At 40.1% G+C, this 22,802-nt stretch overlaps 2 protein-coding genes and 2 non-coding genes across 4 annotated transcripts; 2 read left to right on the forward strand and 2 right to left on the reverse strand.

The window, feature by feature from the left end:
* Positions 1–580: 580 nt before the first annotated feature.
* Positions 581–2,345, forward strand: LOC106379191 (zinc-finger homeodomain protein 3). Its single transcript, XM_013819198.3, has 2 exons — positions 581–908; positions 1,344–2,345. The coding sequence occupies exon 2, from the start codon at positions 1,359–1,361 to the stop codon at positions 2,253–2,255; it is 897 nt and encodes a 298-aa protein (XP_013674652.1). The 5' UTR covers positions 581–908; positions 1,344–1,358; the 3' UTR covers positions 2,256–2,345.
* Positions 2,346–5,554: 3,209 nt separating this feature from the next.
* Positions 5,555–5,661, reverse strand: LOC125582590. The gene has a single exon (XR_007320047.1). It is a non-coding gene; the product is annotated as a small nucleolar RNA R71 (small nucleolar RNA).
* A 5,029-nt stretch (positions 5,662–10,690) lies between these two features.
* On the reverse strand, positions 10,691–10,797 carry LOC125582721. The gene has a single exon (XR_007320177.1). It is a non-coding gene; the product is annotated as a small nucleolar RNA R71 (small nucleolar RNA).
* Positions 10,798–21,406: 10,609 nt separating this feature from the next.
* On the forward strand, positions 21,407–22,597 carry LOC106442192 (F-box protein At1g11270-like). The gene has a single exon (XM_048748193.1). It carries the CDS (start codon positions 21,619–21,621, stop codon positions 22,423–22,425), a length of 807 nt encoding a protein of 268 aa, XP_048604150.1. The 5' UTR covers positions 21,407–21,618; the 3' UTR covers positions 22,426–22,597.
* The last annotated feature ends 205 nt before the right edge of the window (positions 22,598–22,802 follow it).

The raw sequence follows: 22,802 nt of genomic DNA on the forward strand, positions 1-22,802 counted from the left end.
ATTCTTATAATATATAAAATGTAAATATTGTTAATTTAATATTTAACTGTAGCTACATTTGGTAGTTAACCAGTCATAAGTATCCCGCAAACGCACCAATTTCTAACCGCAGAACCAGTCGTACAAATCTCTTAAAACCGCTAGAAACCACAACCACCCGCATCCGCAAACTTCCGCAACCGCTGCGTTTAAACCAGTAAGACCCTAAGTAACGATGTTTTTCCTCTTTTCTGTAGAAAACGAGAAGTAGTCTCTCTCTCTAGGCTTTCACTACTAATACTCCTAAAATCCCTTAGTTTTTTTTAAGGCTGATTTATTATGACATTACAATTATGATATGGGAAAAACTACATAGACGATTCGGCAACCGACAATACTACTTGCCTTATGAGAACCTATGTCTAACTGCATCACCTGAGCCATCCTATGAAGATCCACGCCTGGCCAGATTTACTTGCACCATGTTGAAGATTTCTTGTAAGCCTCTCCCGTAGTCTTCATAATTGTTTAATAAATAGTTTTTTCCAGGAATTGAAACCTGAATTTCCTGTAATCTGTAATAAATTATATAGTCTGAGATTCGAACCTCAGATAAGTGTAGAAACCTTTAAACCTTAACCAATATGCTACGGTTCCACAGAATCCCTTAGTTTAAGAAGTGCCTTCACATCGAAAACAATTGTCTCTTTCGCTCACTCTCTTCACTCTCTTCACTCTCTTTAGTTCCTTCTTCGTTTTTGGAAGTCTTTCACTTTACAAAACCATAATAAAACTTTAATACTTCTCAATCTCCCTATAACTCTCAGATCACTATGGTCTAGATACTTTTTCCTGAAGACCAGATTTAATTTGTTGCTCCAAAGCATAGTAATTAAAAGCAAGTTGCGCTGCTTTTGCTGGTTGCGAGGGTATGTGTTCTTCAGTCTCTTAATCTCAAACTGTCGTTAGATTTGAAGAGAATATATGTGTGTTTGATGATACATTTTTTTTGTTAGGTTCAATTGTCTTCTTGATTATCATCAACCTCCTACTTGAACTGACTTTTTTTAAAGTTGGTTTGTCAGCTTTTGCTTAAGCATGCTTGCAATAAAGGTTTTCTCTTTTGTATATTTGTTCTCTATCTTTTTGAAACTTCCAAATTAGTTTTCAAAGTATTTTAAAATGGGTTTAATGAGTAGTGAAGAAAGCTTTTGCCTTTTTGTAGCTTAATCATTTGGTCTTACTCATTAATTATCTTTACTCTTTGGTTTTTTCTTCCTAACTATAGTGTCTTTGTCCCTAAACAAAGAAACACTTTTGCAAACCCAAATAAGACTATTAATTAACTTGACTATCTTCTGCAGAGAAAGATCAAAATAATGGAAGTTGCGAGTCAAGAAGAACATGACATGCCTATTCCAATTAACACTACTCATGGTGGGCATGGACACATGATACACCGTCATCATGATCATCGCCATCATAATCCTGCCAATTCTACTCATCCAAACCCACTAATAGTCCTCTCAAATGGTAATGGTTTTAGGCAAAACCATGACGATCCTGATCATCACAATGTGGGCTACAACATCATGATCAGCAACAACAAGGAGAAGCATGTGGTTAACAAGTACAAGGAATGTTTGAAGAACCATGCAGCTTCCACGGGAGGCCATGCTATTGATGGTTGTGGAGAGTTTATGCCAAGTGGTGAAGAAGGTTCCATAGAAGCTCTCACTTGCTCAGCTTGTCACTGCCATAGAAACTTCCATAGAAGAGAAATAGAAGGCGAAGATAAGACCTACTTTTCCCCTTACCACCACAACCAACCACAGAGAAATCCCATGTTCCATCACCACCACAAGATGACCAGATCACCGCTACCACAGCAAATGATCATGCCACTTGGCGTTGCAACAACAACTGTATCAAACTCAGAGTCAGAAGAAGACATACCATTTCAGCAGCCACCACCGCCGTACAATCACGGTGGACATAATCAAAAGAAGAGGCTTAGGACAAAGTTTACTCAGGAGCAGAAAGAGAAGATGCTGAGTTTTGCGGAGAGGATTGGTTGGAAGATGCAGAGACAAGAGGAATCTGTTGTTCAGAAGTTTTGTCAAGAGATTGGAGTTAGGAGAAGAGTTCTTAAAGTCTGGATTCATAACAACAAACACAATCTATCCAAGAAGAGCAATAATAACAATGTCGAGATTTCTGCTGGTAACAACGACATCAATAAAGCTCTTACTGGAAATCGTGCTTCTAGTTCTTAATTAGTTTACCTTGAGATGATTGTTATTATCTATGTTTTCTTAATGTAAGCACCTTATGGTTAATATTTTAACTCTATTGTTCGCTGTTAATCATTAGACTTTGTAGCTTATGATCATTTGTCTCATTTATTCATTCCAGTAATATATGCATGCTATCATATATATATATATATATATATATATATGTATGTTTAGTTTTGAACAATAGACTGTATACGTATGATATCATGATTATCATCATCACATGATCAAAAATATATTGCACGGAAAAAAAAGGAAGCAATAAATTAGCTCTATTTGTGGGAGAGTTGAAGATTGTCCTGGTGAGTGAAGTCAAGTCCTATTATGTGTGACGTATTTAGGTTGAGTAAATGCTTGGTTGGTGTCAAAAGTGAGTATAAGTCAAGTCCTATTATGTGTGACGTATTTAGGTTGAGTAAATGCTTGGCTGGTGTCAAAAGTGAACTCATTTATTTATTTATTACTCCCTCCTTTTTTAATATAAGTCGTTTTAGAGTAATTTTTATATTCTAAATTATATGATATTTTCGGTTTTTTATGTAAAATTTATTAACACTTAATGTTTTATGACCAATGATAATATATATTTTTTTTTTATTTTTCTAATTTGTGGAGACACACCTGATGACTTCAGAATTGAAGTTTATGTCTGAATGAAACTATAAAAGAGGGAATACATTTCTATATTTTTATTTACTGGTGAATGTCTTTTATCTGCCACCATTCTTTAGGCTATGTGAATCTTTTGAATGATTTAACACTTATTATCTCACTGATGCATGTTTTCAGCTACCTTAAATTTAACTTGCATTCTCTCAAAGAAACAAGAAGACATTCGTGTTCCAAAAAAAAAACAAGAAGACATTCATACTGAAGCATAGAATTTGTTTTTGACCGGTACCAGAGACGCTCCAAGAAGATCTGCTCTCTAAACTGAGTGCACCGCCAAGGAGTGATGCTCCACTTATCACCCCCAGCGACCTTGCGGAGGCTGATGGATTTGTCTTTGGCTTCCCAACAAGGTTCAGTATGATGGCTTCTCAGTTCTAGGCATTCTTAGATGCAACTGGTGGCCTCTGGAGGACTCAACAACTTGCTGGTAAGCCAGCCGGAATCTTCTACAGCACCAGGTCTCAAGGTGGTCGTCAAGAAACCACCGCGTACGTTTCTTTTCCAAACTAACACTTAACGACACTTGCTTCGGTTTTAACGTTTGGGAGTGTTTACTTGTGTTGTCATTGTTTCTAACACAATTTTCTTGTAATCTTTGTAAGCATGAGTCAAAAACTATATTTAGGACTAACTCTATTTTTTTTTAAATCTTGATCTCATGCCAGTTAAGCAAAACATAAGAATTTTTTGTCAATTTATTTATTTGTAAACATAAGAATCAAGTTATATGTTTACAACTACATGTTTGGTTGCTAATGACATTTATAGCATATGGGGTAAGTTGGATTTTCGTCACTTTTAACTCATTTTAGTTTAGGATGAAGAACAAGAAAACAAATCCACAAAGATCAAAGTTTAACTTATTTGTCTGAGCAAGATAATAACACTATCATTCAAATTCTACTAACCCTTTTGTTGAGCCCGACAAAACATAAAAAAAATACAAAACCAAATATTGCCCATATAAGTGTGTAAATATTTTTTTCAAACTATTGAAAATATAGATACTTAAATCAAAATCAATTTCGAAAATTCCATATAGCTATTCAGATTCACACGCTGATATCTTGCATATTTACATTGTTTTAATTATCCTTTCTTGTGCACATTGGTCTTTTGGAATAGTATTTACACATGTTTAGGTTGCATTTCCATGCATTAGTCCTTAACAGGTATTGGAGAGAGTTTCATGATGAACTCTGTGCCTAAAGGAGTGTTTTGATGCCCAAAGAATGTAGATGAGTCGTTGAAGGATCCTAGCGGCCAGGCGTAGCAGCAAAGGCTGGTCGCTACAGAAGATAGAGCTGAAAACCTGAGGCACCCAAGTATCCTAGCGGCCACACGTAGCGGGCTGGAGAGACCGCTAGAATTGAAGCGCCTTCTACAGCGGCCAGACATAGCGATTTCACGAGGTCCCTATGCGTTCAAGTATCCTAGCGGCCACACGTAGCGGGCAAGACAAGTTGCTATAGTCGTAGCAACCTCCGGTAGAGAACTTTTCTAGTCACTACGGAGAAAAATATCTATGTTTTTGTGGGTCAAACCAGGCTTGTTGTGTTGGCCCAACTCGAGTTTTAGTCTTCTATAAATACTTTTTAGACCAAAATTTGGGAGGATCTTGTTTTTTATCTAATCAAAAGCCACTTTTGGGATAAAGATCTAATCTTGATCATAATTTCTTATCTTTGCTTGATTATCTTGCTCTCTAATCATGTTTAACCTTGAATCATCCATGATTTTGGGGTTATTCATGTCTATTAGTGAGTAGACTAATCTTGGATTCATGGGCTAGGGTGATTAAGGATGATTAGAGAAGATCTAGGGTGTTTAGTGTTAGATTTACTAGTTTCCTTGCTTGTTGAGGGTTCTTAATGCTATTTTAGTCTTGATCATACTAAAATAGATCTCTAGGCATTTTCTGCCCACAAGGTGTATGATGAAATGTCTGAACCAACTCTTCAATGCTTTTAGCTTGCTTTACCTAAGAGATTAGTTGCTAAAGGAGTTAAGATTGCTATTGGACTTGTTCTCCGTGTTTGCTTTAGTAACATTCAACCTAAGAGATTAGATGCTTGAGTTGCTTTATCAAAAGAACATTCATCTAGAGATAGAGCTTGTTTAGCTTAGTGTCTAGGCATAAGGAAAGCGTTTGATTGATACCTTGCCACCCTTAGATTGGATCTACATCACCCGAGATCAAATGCCTAGCCCCATGAGTCCTCTTGCTTCATATTGAGAAAGAAAGATCATTACTTTATTGCATTAGCTTATTAGTTCTTAGTTCATACCATCTTTAAAACCGGATTGCACTTAGCTTAAGCATGAACTTGCATTCCCTTTGCTTTAGAATCACCTAGGATTAGTTCGACAATCTTTTATACTACATTGATTTGATCTTGGACCCTTGAAAAGTCCTGCATCAAATTGGCGTTGTTGCCACGTTCTAGGTTGATTCTGAAGATGCATTCAAGTTGAAGCTGTTCCCTTTTTCTTTGGGAGACAAAGCACATCAATGGAAGAAGGCTCTTCCAAGTGACTCTATCACAACTTGGACTGAGTGCAAGAGGGCATTCCTAGAGAAGTTCTTCTCTACCTCAAGGACATCCAAAATCAGGAATGAGATCTCTAGCTTTCAGTAGAAGAACCTAGAGGGATTTAGTGAAGCATGGGAGAGGTTCAAGGGCTATTGGTCTCAATGCCCACATCATGGCTTCACCAAGGAGAGTTTGCTTAGAGTAGCTCTACCACAGTGCAGAAACAAGCTTGATACTGCCAGCAATGGTTTCTTTTTGGGAAGAACTGAGGAAGAGGCAGAAGAACTGGTAGAGAACATGACCAAGAGTGACTCAGTCTACAGTGAGGAGCATGATAGGGTCAACAGAAGTGATGATCAACAGACAAAGAAAGAGATCAAGTCCTTACAAGACAAGATGAATTTGCTTCTTTCCAACCAAGCTAAAAAGGAGCAGATGAACTTTGTGGGTGGTCCTAGTCAAGAGGTTCCTCCTAAGGTCAATGAGGTTGATGGTTTAGAAGGCCAAGAGGAGTTGTGCTTCATCAATGCTAATGGCACATGGTACAGGAAAGAGCCCAATTTTCAGTACCAAAACAACTATCAGCAAAGGCCTTACTACAACAATCAACAAGGAGGTTACCAAGCCAAACAGAACTATCCTCAAGCCAACCAGTCTCCTCAGACTCAAGGAAGCTATTCTAAAGCTCAAGCTCCATATTCAAGTGTGGATTCTATGTTCAAGCAACTCTTGGAATTTCAGGCCAGAAATGAGAAGACCATGATTTATGAGTTCAAGAACATCCATGCAAAGATTGATGGGAACTATTCTGACCTCAACAACAAGTACATGCGACTTGCCTCTCATCTCAAGGCTTTGGAGAGTCAAGTTGCTTCTATGCCTTCATCCTCCAAGCAGCCAATGAGGTCTCTACCAGGGAAACCAGAAAAGAACCCTAAGGAGTCTTGCAATGTTGTCTTCTCCACTACTTCTCCAGAGATTGAGCTGAGTGATCATGAGAAAGAGGAGGATGAGATTGAAAGACTGGTATTTGGAACTGAGTTTGGGGAAGTTGAGAGATTTGTTGTGGCCACAACCGAAGCACAGATTGTGAAGGACGCTGCCAGGAAGGTTGAAGCAACGAATCTGCAAAGAGCTGAGCACAAGGCTAAGAATCAAGTTGAGAAGAGAGCTGACAACAAGCTGAACAAGGTTAAGCTAGAGGAAGCCACTGAGGTTGAGCTATCACCCTATGATAAGCTCCCTTTCCCCCAAAGAGTTTTCACCAAAGCTCAGAAGAAGGTGCTCTCCAAGTTCAGGAAAGATCTTAGTGATGTTGGGGCCAGACTTCCAAAAATCTCGGGTATGCGTGAAGCTCATGTCCAGATGATGCTCATCAAGGACATTCTAGACCACCAAGCTGAAGTGGTCGAGCTTTTGGACATCTCCATTCTGAAGATTGATCCACCAATCCCTCCAAAATCCCTCCCTAAGCTTGAGTTTCAAGGGATGTTCACCTTGCCTTGCTACCTTGGTAAGCTCACTTTTGATGATGGTCTTGTTGATTCTGGTGCAAGTGTGAATGTGATCTCAAAGGAGATGATGAAGAGTCTAGGGATTGAGAGCATGGAGCCAAACACATCTTCCCTACAGTTTGGAGATTCCTCTTCTACAACCCCTATTGGTCTCATCAAGGACTTCCTTTTGAAGATTGGAGCATGCACCATTCCTATAGACCTCACTGTTCTGAAGATGGCTACTGAGAAGAGAGTCTCATTGATCCTTGGCACTCCATTCCTCACAACAGTGGGAGCTTGCATAGACTTTGCCAACAAGAAGGTCACACTCCTAAATGTGAACAAAGATGTCTCCTATCCACTACAACCCCCAAAGATGAAAGCTGAGTATTGTGGAACAATCACTTGTGGAGCATCCTCCATTGAGAAGACCAATGCTGAAGGGGTTGGTATTGAGAAAGAAGGTCTTGCTGGAAAGTCCTCTAAAGAGCTGTGTGATGAGCACTTGGAAAGTGCTAAAAGGGAGGAGGTGAGTAGAGCGACAAAGGCTGCTCATGACAAGAAGAAGATTGTGAAAGAACCTCATCCTCCACCTCTTGATAAGACTCCTCACACTCTCACTCTCCACCCAATGAAGCTTAAGGATGGGGCCATTGAGTACAAAATCAAGTGCAAGGGAAGGTCTAAGCCATTTGCAAGTGCAAGGGTCATCATCACTCCTCAGCTCCAGAATGATCCAATCAAGCTTCAAGAGCTTCTCTCTCATATCCTCACCATCACTCTTGAAAGCGGGAAGGATCCTCCTCCTCCTCTCCGCTTGAGGTACCACTCAAACCTTTCCATTGTATATACCAGTTTATCTTTGCATATTGCTTTCCTTTGGGTATCTTTCCCTTACTCACACAAAGACTGTGTGATTTAAGTATGTGGAAGGTACCAAGTATTTGATCATGTTTGCTTTGATTAATTTGAGTCTCATGCATTGTGAATACATATATGCATAGAAAAACCAAAAAAAAAAATTTGAAATTTTTGAATCATGTAGTTGCATCACTTGTATTCTTAGGATTGAGTCTATAGCATATAGGATGCATTCACTTGCATATGGAGCAGCTGATTGATATTGCCTTGTATAGAACACTGGTTTTCACTGAATTTGACACCCTAGTTAAACATATCAAGTAGCTTAAGCATCTTTTGAAAGACTTGCATGCTTCGAGCCTTGAAAACTCTTCTTGAAACTTGTTTGCTTGCTTGATATTGACATTGTTCTTAAGATCAGCTCCAACCTGAACTTGGCTTGAATGAACTTAATCTCTCTTGCATATGGGCATTTGCATACTTGATCATGGGTCTCATACACATTTGGGTTATCTTTCCCCATTGTACCACTCTTTGTTAACCCAAATGACACTTTCTTACCCTTGAACCCTGGCCATTCTTTGAAGCCTACATTGAATTGCATGAGTGAGGCCTCTTTTGATAGCTTTTCATGTGCAAAATCTTGAGAGTATTGGAGGCGACATAGATTTATTCTCATCTCTTGCTAGCATAATGAGCTAGCATTTGGGGATGGTGAGAGGGGTTTATGTGTTCTAAATGTCAATATCTTGGGTTTGGGGAGTGAGAAAGTGATATTCCGTGTTTTTAACGGTTTTAAACTCGTTTTGTAGCAATTAAATGGTCGGTTTTAATTAATGTTTTGGTCTATTTGATGCGTTTTGGTGTTCTTAAGTGTAATATGCAGGTTACTAGATAGCTTGAAAGAAAAGAACGCATTCGGGATTTATTCAGAAGCAAGATGGACCGAACAATGGACCGAATGAAGTATTGATCGCACAGAGCACGAGATCGACCGATCCGGGCTACCTGGATCGACCGATCCCAGGCTTTCATACACGAGATCGACCGATCCGAGTCATGTGGATCGACCGATCTCAGGCGCTACGGGCTCCACACGCACAAACGAGCCTTTCACTCCTTTTTACCCACTCCCCTCAATAATAGAGAGAAGAACTCGACCTTTGAGACTCAGAAAAGACCAGGGGCGACCAAGGAGGAGATTTACAAGTTCTAGAGAGAAGATTTGAGTGTTTTGTACTTGTTTTGGTGTGATTTGTGAAGATTTGTAAAGGAGTTCATCTCAAAACCATTTGGAGAAGATCTTCTGAACCTTTACTCTGTTTTTATACAATCTTATCATGTTTTCTTCATCAAAATCGTTTTGTTCTTGCTTAGTTATGTGTGAGTAGTCATCTAGTTGGGTTTAGGGGTTCTCATAGGGGATTTCTTGATGTTTTGATCCATAAAACGTGTGTAGACTAAGGGATTACGTTTTGGTTCTTCATCTAATGGATTTCTTACTGCTTGAACTGAATTGATCACTTAGTTCATGATTTCAGATTGTTTGATGCACCGAAAGTGATTGTTTGAACTTCCGAAAATACTTTAGATGAGCAAAGTGTCCTTAACCCTCGGAAGTTGATGTTATTGCGCTTTGTGAACATATTGAACCTGTTCTTAATGCTTGTTTAGAAATTGAAACTCAGCGGAAGTTAGTGTGGAGATTTCTATAACATAGAGAATTAGCGCTACGGAAGTAGGTTAATTCTAATATCGTGTTTGAGTTCTAGACGGTTCTTAATATATCCCTGTGTCTTCCATTAATTGTATCTTGATTAAAAAGAAATCCCTGAGAATTCCCAATGCCCAACGTTTGTTTTAAAATAGTTTTCAAATCGTTTAAATCATCTTTTTACATGCTTGTTTATGCTTTGTGACACTAGAGAAAATTAAATAAAAACCATCAAAAATATATTTTGATTCGCTGTAGCTATTAACTTGTCTGCAACTCTACGTGTGATCATCGGTCCCTGTGGATTCGATCCCGTATTACTACTGCGTACTTTACTGTGCACTTGCAGTTAGATAATCGGGTTAAAACTCGAGACATCAAGTTTTTGGCGCCGTTGCCGGGGACCATTTGGTCACCCTAGAGTTAATGATCAGTTTAAGACTATAGCATTTTTTTTATTTTGTCTAATGTTTCTGTCTTTCTCTTTCTGTTTGTGTTTTCAGGTGAATGAGCGGATTTCATACTAGAAGCAAAGGATCATCGAATTTAATACCTTTGGAGTTAGAGCTCGGCCGCCTAGAGAGACAAGTGAAAAAGAAAAGACTTGAGTCCGCTGAAGAGGTTGAAATGGCTGAACACCAAGAAGACCAATTTCAGGACAACCCGCAAAATCCAATTCCTGTAAATGAACGAGAAGGCAACAATGCTGGTGATAATCAGCAGGCTGGTGTAGCTGCAAGACAACAGGCTGGAGACTATGGCATGCCTAGGATGACGCTTGCACATTATGATACACCAGATGCATTCTATGCCGATCGTTCTGGGATTCGCCCACCTCCCATTGAGAGAAGAGACTTTGAGATCAAGACTGGTCTCATTAATTTGGTGGAGAAAAATCCGTTTCATGGAAACCCGTCTGAGGACCCGATGTATCACTTGGAGCATTTTGAGCGAGTCTGTGACACCAGCAGACATAATGGAGTTCCTCAAGGCGCTTTGAAATGCAGGTTGTTCCCGTTTTCCTTAGCTGATAAAGCTATCAGATGGTTAAAGTCCATCCCTCCAGGATCTCTTACTACATGGGAAGAGACAAGAGCTGCTTTTCTACAGCATTTCTTCACCAAGTCAAGGTCCACATATCTGAGAAGCAGAATTGGAAGCTTTCAGCAGCTTGATTCAGAAAGCTTTCATGAGGCTTGGGAGCGTTTCAAGGAGTACACACAGGACTGCCCTCACCATGGCTACACTGATGTGAGTTTGCTGAACATTTTCTATAATGGAGTTCATGAAGAGAGTCAAGATGCCATGGACACAGCAAGTAATGGTGATTTCATGACCAAGACTGTTGAAGAAGCTTACACCTTGTTGAACAACCTGTCATCCAGCAAAGCAAACCGCAAGTCAAGGTTTGATACCAGCCAGAAGGGTGTTGGTTATGAATCCAAGAAGATAGATGAGTTGAATGCCAAGATTGAGATGCTTCTCAAGAGAGATCAGAAATCTGTGAAATTTGTGGAGGAGCAAGGCTATCGTTCCTCACAAGAAGCTGTTGGTGATGATTCAAGTGATATGCAGGCTGATGTGAACTACATTGGTGGTCAAGGAAACTACAACAGAGGCTACAATCAGAACCTTGGGTGGAATCAAAATCAGCAAAATAATCTGTCTTACCGGAGCAACAATGTGGAGAATCCACAACATCAGTCCTACCCTCAGGCAGGAAACAGGCAGAACCAGAATCAGAACCAGAGTGTGTTCAACCAAGGATTTCAGAACAGAAATCAATATCAGGGGAACAACTCGGGCAACTCAGGATTTCAGCAAAGGCAGCAGTACAACAACTATCAGAATCAAGGAAATGCCTCTTCGTCACAGCCTTCTCAGGATAACGAAATTAAGAAGATGCTGCAAATGGTGCTAGAAGGTCAGAAGAATAGCACTGCAGAGATAAACACCAAGGTGGATAACATGTATGGAGAGCTTAATGGGAAGTTCGAAGCTTTGAACACCCATTTGAAAGTTTTGGAAAAGCAAGTTGCTCAAACCGCCTCCAGCAGCAGAACAGCACCTGGATTTCTACCAGGGAAGTCAGAGACGAATCCAAAGGAGTTTGTGAATGCTATAACACTTAGGAGTGGAAAAACGATTGAGGAATCGAAAGAGAAAGAGATCGACCGATCTCAAGAACAGATCGACCGATCCAAGGGGAAGGAGATCGACCGATCCGGTCCATCTGGATCGACCGATCCCGTGTCGACAAAGCCAAATTCCTCTGAACCTGAAGAGGTGTATGTGGCGCCTCCTGCTTATGTTCCTAAGGCTCCATACCCATCCAGACCAAGGCAGAAGATCAAAGAACGTGAGTACGAGAAGCTAAAGAACCTTGTTGGGGAGTTACATGTGAGATTGCCATTTGTTGAAGCGGTGAAGATGGTACCTTCTCTTAAAAGGTACATGAAGGAGATTCTTACCGATAAGATGAGCCTAGAGCGGGGTGTGTTGATGCTCAATGAGGAGTGTAGCGCAGTTCTACAAAATGTCATGCCTAAAAAGCGTGAAGATCCCGGAGCATTTGTTCTACCATGCCGCATTGGATCACTTACTTTTGAGAAGAGTCTCTGCGATCTGGGTTCAGGAGTGAGCCTAATGCCTTTCTCTGTCTCTGAGAGGCTAGGCATGACGAACTACAAACCTACAAGGATCTCCTTGGTCCTTGCTGACCGATCAGTGCGAAGACCAGTCGGTGTACTAGAGAACATCCCTGTTGGTGTTGGAAAGGGATACGTGCTTACCGATTTTGTAGTTCTGGAGCTGGAAGAGGAACCTAAAGATCCTCTCATTTTGGGCAGACCGTTTTTAGCTACTGCTGGAGCCATGATTGATGTACAGAATGGGCATATAGACTTACGTCTAGGAGACATGGCGATGAGATACAATGTGGAGAAGGTGCTGAAAAATCCGACTATTGATGGACAGACTTTCTGGGTTGATACATTGACTGAACTGGTGGAGGAAATGGATGAAGAGTTGCACACTGATGATCCTCTACAAGTCGCATTGACCCAAAGGGAGAGTGAGTTCGGGTTCATGAACCAAGAAGTGGTTGGATTTTCTGAGATTTTGGATTCAGCCTCACCGATTGAGAAGCATGTCGCCTATGTCAGCCTTGAAGACTCAGGCACCGATAAAACCGTCAAACCGTCATCCTCCCAACCAGATTGGAGTGAGGAGAATGCTCCAAAGGTGGAACTTAAAGCCCTCCCAGCTGGGCTGAGGTATGCATTCTTGGGACCGAATTCCACATATCCTGTTATTATTTGTGCTAACCTGAATAATGTGGAGACCGCTTTGCTTCTTTCAAAATTGCGAAAGTATAGAAAAGCATTGGGGTACTCTTTGGATGATATTACAGGTATTTCTCCAGATCTTTGCATGCACAAGATTCACTTGGAGGATGAGTCAAAGACGTCCATAGAGCACCAGCGAAGACTGAATCCCAAACTGATGGAAGTTGTGAAAAAGGAGATTCTAAAGCTGTTGAGTGCAGGGGTGATCTACCCAATTTCAGACAGCACTTGGGTGAGCCCGGTTCATGTGGTTCCTAAGAAGGGTGGCATCACTGTCATCACAAATGAGAAGGATGAGCTGATTCCTACCAGAACAGTCACAGGGCATAGGATGTGCATTGACTACAGGAAGCTAAACTCAGCCACAAGGAAGGACCACTTCCCACTTCCTTTCATTGACCAGATGCTGGAAAGACTAGCCAACCACCCCTACTACTGTTTTCTCGATGGCTACTCCGGGTTCTTTCAGATACCCATTCATCCAGACGACCAAGAGAAGACAACATTCACCTGCCCATACGGTACTTTTGCCTACAGGAGAATGCCTTTCGGATTGTGCAATGCTCCTGCCACTTTCCAGAGATGCATGATGTCGATCTTTACTGATCTTATTGAGGACATTATGGAGGTTTTTATGGACGATTTCTCAGTCTACGGTTCTTCATTTAGCGACTGCCTTGCTAATCTGTGCAAGGTGCTGGAAAGATGTGAGGAGAAGAACTTGGTGTTAAATTGGGAGAAGTGTCATTTCATGGTGAAAGATGGCATTGTTTTGGGTCACAGGATATCAGAGCAGGGTATCGAGGTTGACAAAGCAAAGATTGAAGTTATGACCAGCCTACAGCCTCCCAGGACAGTGAGGGATATTCGGAGTTTTCTGGGACATGCCGGTTTCTACAGGAGGTTTATCAAAGACTTCTCTATGATAGCGAGGCCACTCACCCGTCTGCTGTGCAAAGAAGCGAAGTTTGTTTTTGATGCTGACTGCCTCGCTGCGTTTCAGATTCTCAAGAAGTCTCTAGTCAGTGCTCCCATTGTGCAGCCACCAGATTGGGACTTGCCATTTGAAATAATGTGTGACGCAAGTGATTACGCGATTGGAGCTGTTTTGGGGCAGAGAAAAGACAAGAAACTCCATGTGATCTATTATGCCAGCCGAACGCTTGATGATGCTCAAATCAAGTATGCTACCACTGAGAAGGAGTTGCTGGCAGTAGTTTATGCTTTCGAGAAGTTCAGGTCCTATTTGGTGGGCTCGAAAGTAATTGTGCACACAGATCATGCAGCCTTGAAGTACCTGATGACGAAAAAAGATGCTAAACCGAGACTCTTAAGGTGGATCTTACTCCTACAGGAGTTTGATATTGAGATCAGAGACAAGAGAGGAGCAGAAAATGGAGTGGCAGATCATCTTTCCCGAATGAGAGTGGAAGCTGAAACACCACTGGATGATACATTACCCGAGGAGAATGTCTATGTGATCACCTTGCTGGAGGATGAGTATTTGGATCAGGCTGATTGCTGTGCCATGAGACAAATTCAGGATGATCTCCCATGGTTTGCAGACTTTGCAAACTACCTATGTGCTGGAATTGAACCACCGAACCTGAAGGGATATGAGAGGAAGAAGTTCATGAGAGATGTGAACCACTACTACTGGGATGATCCCTTCCTCTACAAGAGATGCTCAGATGGTTTATTCAGGAGATGTGTTCTGGAGAATGAGATGCAAGGGATTCTTTTCCACTGCCACAGTTCAGAATACGCAGGCCATTTTGCAACATTCAAGACGGTTTCTAAGGTCCTGCAGGCTGGTTACTGGTGGCCTACACTTTTCAGAGACGCCCATGAGTTTGTCTCAAAGTGTGATGCATGTCAGCGGAAGGGCAACATCAGTAAGAGAAATGAGATGCCCCAAAATTTCATCCTTGAAGTTGAAGTTTTTGATGTATGGGGAATTGATTTTATGGGCCCTTTCCCATCTTCTTATGGAAATGAGTACATCCTGGTTGCGGTTGATTATGTCTCCAAGTGGGTGGAAGCAGTAGCCAGCAAGACAAATGACTCTAGTGTTGTCAAGAAAATGTTCAAGACAGTCATTTTTCCAAGATTCGGGATCCCGAGAGTGGTTATTAGTGATGGAGGCTCTCACTTCATCAACAAGACGTTCGATAAACTGCTGAAGAAACATGGAGTAAAGCATAAGGTAGCTACACCTTATCATCCTCAGACAAGTGGGCAGGTTGAAATATCGAACCGAGAAATCAAAGGGATTTTGGAGAAGGCTGTAGGCAAAACAAGGAAAGACTGGGCTGTGAAGCTTGATGACGCCTTATGGGCGTATAGAACCGCCTACAAGACTCCCTTGGGCACCACTCCTTTTAATCTGGTCTATGGAAAGTCTTGTCACCTACCTGTGGAATTGGAGTACAGTGGTTTTTGGGCAACGAAGTTGATGAACTTCGACATTAAAACCGCAGCAGAAAGGAGGATGGTTCAGTTGAACGAGCTGGACGAGATTCGGTTGAACGCCTATGAGAACACCAAAATCTACAAGGAAAGAACTAAGGCATGGCATGACAGAAAGATAATCCCGAGAGACTTCGCTGCTGGAGACAAAGTCCTTCTGTTCAACTCTAGACTCAAGCTATTTCCTGGAAAGCTTAAGTCTCGTTGGTCCGGACCTTTCACCATCACAGAGGTTAGACCTTATGGAGCTGTTGTCTTGGAAGACAATGGGAGGAAATTCACCGTCAATGGGCAGAGGCTAAAACCTTACTTCACAGATGCAAAACCCGAAGAAGGAACCAACATTCCTTTATCGGAACCCGATCTCGCCTAAGGACAACAAAATAGTCAGGCTCGCGACTTTAAACAAGCGCTGACTGGGAGGCAACCCACATGGTTTGATTTTCTTTCTCTTTTGTGATTATGTTTTCTTGTGTGAATTGATTTTTGGTTGTGTTTTTAGATGATTTTCAGGCATGTATCACGATCAGGCAGAGATCGATCGATCCAAAGAAACAGAACGGGCGATCCATGTAAGAGATCGGTCGATCCGACACGTATGGATCGGTCGATCTAAGGCGATGACGACTCAAGCGCTCACGACACCGCTGCTGGACCTGAGGCAGCGGAGGACTCTGATGATGATGGAGCCTTGGAGAGGCGCTCCAAGAGGCGTACTGACCGCAACGCCTGATCGGTAATCTCTCTTGGAATTATTTTTCACACCGAGACGGTGTGAAGTAAGTCTGGGGGAGGATGCTACTTATGTACCATATTGCTTTTATTTCTTTTATTTTCTTTGTGTTTTAAAAAAAAAAAAAAACTCTCTCCGTATTTTTCTCGGACCCTGTGATGATTATTAGACTATTTCCTTGTGTGTTGTGCATTACATTTCATATTGACCATTTTTCAGGACTGTTAGCGCAGACAAACCGAGGAACCACTTGACCAAGCAACCTCTCTTTAAATCTTTTATCAAGTCTCGGTGAATTGTAATCGATTCAACTATTTTTGACCATTAATGAATTTAATTTCTTTTGACCAGGAATCAACATCAGGAAACGGTACACCATATACACATTCAGGATTTTCTTTACCACATTTTACCATTCTTTACTAATCCTGAATGGCCAGACTCATCAATAGTTTGGTACCTCACCTACACCTTACCCTTTTATTTCATCTCCATGCATTCTTACACACTGATCATATGTGCATACATGTGCAAAAACAATGGAGAGATTAGGGTAGACATGGTTCATCCGACTGCTTAGGTAGGATCGGAACATTTAGGTGGTTAGACACGGACCTGTGTGTCTAGAGGTGTAAATAGAAAAATTGGGTTTGTAAGTGTGTGATTGCATCGCAGTGTATATATTCGATTTCGGTTTGTATAATTGTTTTCAAAAAAAAAAAAAAAAAAAAAAAAAAAAAAAAAAATGATTCGATCGATTACCACAAACATTTGCAAGTAATCGGTCCAAAAAAAAAAAAAAAAAAAAAAAAAAAAAAAAAAAAAGTTCATGTTTATATCTCATTCAGTATATTTGATTTAGACATTTTATTTTTATTTTGTGTACTAGAGATGATGCTTTGTTTAAATTTGGGGTTAGAGTTTGAGATTTGTTGGGTTTTGATCATTTGAGACTTGAGCAGTTCGAAAACATGGTTATCAATATACTCGGTCTCTCCAGCGATTTTGCATAATGTTTTGCATTTTTTTTTGATATCGCTGATACCCACAAACACTTGAGCCTCACCTAATTAAACACTAAAACAGCCTCCCAAACACCGAGCCCGTTATACCTGATGGAGATATCTTTGGTGGAAAGGTCACGCCCTTTTTAATGAATGTAAAGAGTTGATTACTTGAAACTGAGACTTGCAGGTCTGAAATATGGAAAGGTTTGCGCGGTCTTGGTGGGGATTTGGAATGAATGCCTTGACAGTCTCTGATTTAAGTGGTTAGCGAAATCACAAGGTAAGGTCTACTGAGGGTTAGTGAGCTCCCAAATTTTAATCCTCTTTACTTGAGGACAAGCAAAGATTCAAGTCTGGGGGAGTTGATATTCCGTGTTTTTAACGGTTTTAAACTCGTTTTGTAGCAATTAAATGGTCGGTTTTAATTAATGTTTTGGTCTATTTGATGCGTTTTGGTGTTCTTAAGTGTAATATGCAGGTTACTAGATAGCTTGAAAGAAAAGAACGCATTCGGGATTTATTCAGAAGCAAGATGGACCGAACAATGGACCGAATGAAGTATTGATCGCACAGAGCACGAGATCGACCGATCCGGGCTACCTGGATCGACCGATCCCAGGCTTTCATACACGAGATCGACCGATCCGAGTCATGTGGATCGACCGATCTCAGGCGCTACGGGCTCCACACGCACAAACGAGCTTTTCACTCCTTTTTACCCACTCCCCTCAATAATTCAGAGAAGAACTCGACCTTTGAGACTCAGAAAAGACCAGGGGCGACCAAGGAGGAGATTTACAAGTTCTAGAGAGAAGATTTGAGTGTTTTGTACTTGTTTTGGTGTGATTTGTGAAGATTTGTAAAGGAGTTCATCTCAAAACCATTTGGAGAAGATCTTCTGAACCTTTACTCTGTTTTAATACAATCTTATCATGTTTTCTTCATCAAAATCGTTTTGTTCTTGCTTAGTTATGTGTGAGTAGTCATCTAGTTGGGTTTAGGGGTTCTCATAGGGGATTTCTTGATGTTTTGATCCATAAAACGTGTGTAGACTAAGGGATTACGTTTTGGTTCTTCATCTAATGGATTTCTTACTGCTTGAACTGAATTGATCACTTAGTTCATGATTTCAGATTGTTTGATGCACCGAAAGTGATTGTTTGAACTTCCGAAAATACTTTAGATGAGCAAAGTGTCCTTAACCCTCGGAAGTTGATGTTATTGCGCTTTGTGAACATATTGAACCTGTTCTTAATGCTTGTTTAGAAATTGAAACTCAGCGGAAGTTAGTGTGGAGATTTCTATAACATAGAGAATTAGCGCTACGGAAGTAGGTTAATTCTAATATCGTGTTTGAGTTCTAGACGGTTCTTAATATATCCCTGTGTCTTCCATTAATTGTATCTTGATTAAAAAGAAATTCCTGAGAATTCCCAATGCCCAACGTTTGTTTTAAAATAGTTTTCAAATCGTTTAAATCATCTTTTTATATGCTTGTTTATGCTTTGTGACACTAGAGAAAATTAAATAAAAATCATCAAAAATATATTTTGATTCGCTGTAGCTATTAACTTGTCTGCAACTCTACGTGTGATCATCGGTCCCTGTGGATTCGATCCCGTATTACTACTGCGTACTTTACTGTGCACTTGCAGTTAGATAATCGGGTTAAAACTCGAGACATCAGAAAGATGAGAGAGATGAGCAAAAAGGGTATCAATAGTAAAGGAAACTCTAGGGACAAAAAGGAAGTATGAAGCTCTAGATTATGCAACAAAGAACCTTCCCCCTTATAAAAATAAAAAATAAAATAAAAAAAAAGAAAGAAAAAGGAAAAGAATCAAAGAAAAGTTGGGGAAGGAAATGAAAAAGAGTTAGAGCTTGTAAAAAGTGAATAAAAGTCCCTAGTTAGTTGAGTCCAAAGAAAAAGAGAGTTGTCCATTGGGTGAGTGATGTGAGGGGTTTATTTTGCTTTTGAGATGATGATAAAAGGGTAGAACTTGTTGTCACTTATAAAAGGGGTAGAATGATGAGAATGAATCTATATATACATGAGTTGCTTCTAATCTTAGATAAATTTTGCATAATGATCAAGCTCCTTGTTTCGAGTGATAACCACCTTTAAATGAAAACATTTGAACCCCTCTCTTCATTCATATTAGACCATGCTTAACTAGCCAAATGATTGAGATCATGTGTTTATTTGTGAGAATTCACCTTGTGTGTGTGTGTGTGTGAATCAATGTGAGAGCTGGTTGAAAGAACTTGTTGGCGATGAGTATTGCAACTTGAGTAGAGGCAAAAGAGTATGGATAGACCTCGAGAAGCTAGAGTATAATAAAGAAGATGCTCATGCTATTTGCTATGTTTGTTTAGGATTTTAAGTTGAGTGCTAGGAAGTGTTATTTTTGGCTATGAGTTCCCACCTTCAAACATCTTTTCCTTATGAGTTCTTGCAAAGTCACTTGAGGACAAGTAAAGAACAAGTTTGGGGGAGTTGATATCTTGCATATTTACATTGTTTTAATTATCTTTTCTTGTGCACATTGGTCTTTTGGAATAGCATTTACACATGTTTAGGTTGCATTTCCATGCATTAGTCCTTATCAGGTGTTGGAGAGAGTTTCATGATGAACTCTGTGCCCAAAGGAGTGTTTTGATGCCCAAAAAATGTAGATGAGTCGTTGAAGGATCCTAGCGGCTAGGCGTAGCGGCAAAGGCTGGTCGTTACAGAAGATAGAGCTGAAAACCTGAGGCACCCAAGTATCCTAGCGGCCACACGTAGCGGGCTGGAGAGACCGCTAGAATTGAAGTGCCTTCTACATCGGCCAGACATAGCGATTTCACGAGGTCCCTATGCGTTCAAGTATCCTAGCGGCCACACGTAGCGGGCAAGACAAGTTGCTATAGTCGTAGCAACCTCCGGTAGCGACCTTTTCTAGTCACTACGGAGAAAAATATCTATGTTTTTGTGGGTCAAACCAGGCTTGTTGGGTTGACCCAGCTCGAGTTTTAGTCTTCTATAAATACTTTTTAGACCAAAATTTGGGAGGATCTTGTTTTTTATCTAACCAAAAGCCACTTTTGGGATAAAGATCTAATCTTGATCATAATTTCTTATCTTTGCTTGATTATTTTGCTCTCTAATCATGTTTAACCTTGAATCATCCATGGTTTTGGGGTTATTCATGTCTATTAGTGAGTAGACTAATCTTGGATTCATGGGCTAGGGTGATTAAGGGTGATTAGGGAAGATCTAGGGTGTTTAGTGTTAGATTTACTTGTTTCCTTGCTTGTTGAGAGTTCTCAATGCTATTTTAGTCGTGATCATACTAAAATAGATCTCTAGGCATTTCCTGCCCACAAGGTGTATGATGAAATGCCTGAACCAACTCTTCAATGCTTTTAGCTTGCTTTACCTAAGAGATTAGTTGCTAAAGGAATTAAGATTGCTATTGGACTTGTTCTCCGTGTTTGCTTTAGTAACATTCAACCTAAGAGATTAGATGCTTGAGTTGCTTTACCAAAAGAACATTCATCTAGAGATAGAGCTTGTTTAGCTTAGTGTCTAGGCATAAGGAAAGTGTTTGATTGATACCTTGCCACCCTTAGATTGGATCTACATCACCCTAGATCAAATTCCTAGCCCCATGAGTCCTCTTGCTTCATATTGAGAAAGAAAGATCATTACTTTATTGCATTAGCTTATTAGTTCTTAGTTCATACCATCTTTAAAACCGGATTGCACTTAGCTTAAGCATGAACTTGCATTCCCTTTGCTTTAGAATCACCTAGGATTGGTTCGACAATCTTTTATACTACATTGATTTGATCTTGGACCCTTGAAAAGTCCTGCATCACACGCTCGAATTGAACTTAAAAATTTATCGGGTTTCTCACATTGTTATTTGAACGGTTCCTATATTTTTTGAACCGAAATCAAAAATCATAACCAAACCGGAACTAAACTGAATTAACTAAAAAAAATACAATTTGGACGCCTAAACATTAGTGAACAAACAGACATATGTTAATAACATATGTCAAAAAAAAATAAGAGGCCCATATTATATTTTTTTTACCCCTTGTAGTATATTCTAGCATTTGTTCTAAAAGAACCTATGTTTTTTGCTTCAACCGGACACATCAGATAAGATAAATATATTCGCAAATCCTTTGTTATATATTTAAAGTATTCTACTAACCTTTAAACTAGTCTGGTGAATGAAATTTAAAAAAAAAAAAGAGGAAAGGAAATTTTCCTTTTTGTTTTCCAAATTTATATCAGCAGACGAGACGACGAGAGATATACAAAAGATGTTCCCGTTCAAAACAAGAAGAACATTGAAAAGACATGGCGAAGAATTGCTGCGTCTCCCAGAGGATGTTGTAGAGCTGATACTTGAGAGACTTCCGGTAAAATCTCTGCTGAGATTCAGGACGGTGTCCAAGAAGCTGAAATCTGCAATCGATTCCTGACGTTTCCAGGAAAGACAACAGTTGATCCATATGTCACGAGGCGGTCCAGACGTCCTTTTCGTGTCCACTAATGTTTATGATGATGATGGTCGTCTCGTCAAAAGAGTTAATGATTTAGATGCTCGAAGATTTGCGTTTGGATCATCATCTGCTTATACGGTCCATGTGCCTACTAATTGGGGGGGCACTTCGGTCTGTCATAGTAATTGCGACGGTCTATTATGCCTCTACTCTATCTACAACCCGAGTGTCTGCGTCGTGATGAATCCCGCCACTAGATGGCGTCAAACTTTCCCTCTCTCCAACATTCAAAACCTCATACTCCACAGGTTGAACAAAGACACCCCAACTCCTAAGCTTGGTTTCAGTAAAAACAAACTCACCGGCACTTACAAGCCTGTTTTTCTAACCAACTCATCCGGTTTTGGCCTAGACAACGTCACCACTTGCGAAGTTTTCGATTTTACCACTCAACTCTGGAGGTACGTTCACCCTGCTTCTCCCTTCACCCCTAATCCTCACACCGATCCCGTTTATTTAGATGGCTCCCTTTACTGGCTCACCGATTGTGAAGAAGAACCCAAGGTTTTGTCTTTTGATCTTCACACTGAAACTTTTCATGTCATCTGTGATGCTCCCTTTGCCCATGTTCTTGACCCTTGGTCCGTCACCATCTGCATCCTCGACAATCGCCTTTGCGTTTCCAAGAAACACTGGCCTACCCAAGACATATGGTCCTTCCAATATTCCAACAAGACATGGACTAAAATGTGTTCCATTGATCTCACCCAAACTTTTTCATTCCAAATATGGATTTTTAGCTTCATGTTTATATAAATCTGGATTTTCTTTTTTGAATATTTCTTCTTCTTTTTTTTACATGTAATTCTTTTTCTATGATTTATAAGTAATAATTGAAATAATGTGTTTTAATGAACTAACCAAGATTTAGGAAACATATTTTTTCTTTCTAACAAAAAAGTAGAAGAAATTCATAAAATTAAAGATTATAATTTGTATTTTGTAACTAAAATATTTGTTACCATAGTTAAAGAGTAACCAAATCGTAGCTAGGATTATAAATTATATACAGTTTTCCTTAAGTTACCAATATATTTTTACCAAAAAAGAGTTACCAATAGATTCGGAAAATGAAATATTACAATCTATAGATTCTATACAAGGGGTTAAAATGTAACTAGAAATATGAGATT

This window comes from Brassica napus, chromosome C2 (genome assembly GCF_020379485.1).
Source record: "Brassica napus cultivar Da-Ae chromosome C2, Da-Ae, whole genome shotgun sequence".
Lineage (NCBI taxonomy): Eukaryota > Viridiplantae > Streptophyta > Magnoliopsida > Brassicales > Brassicaceae > Brassica > Brassica napus.

Coding starts and splice junctions, on each gene's coding strand:
- LOC106379191 (XM_013819198.3), top strand. CDS start 1,359: ATGGAAGTTGCGAGTCAAGAAGAACATGACATGCCTATTCCAATTAAC.
- LOC106442192 (XM_048748193.1), top strand. CDS start 21,619: ATGTCACGAGGCGGTCCAGACGTCCTTTTCGTGTCCACTAATGTTTAT.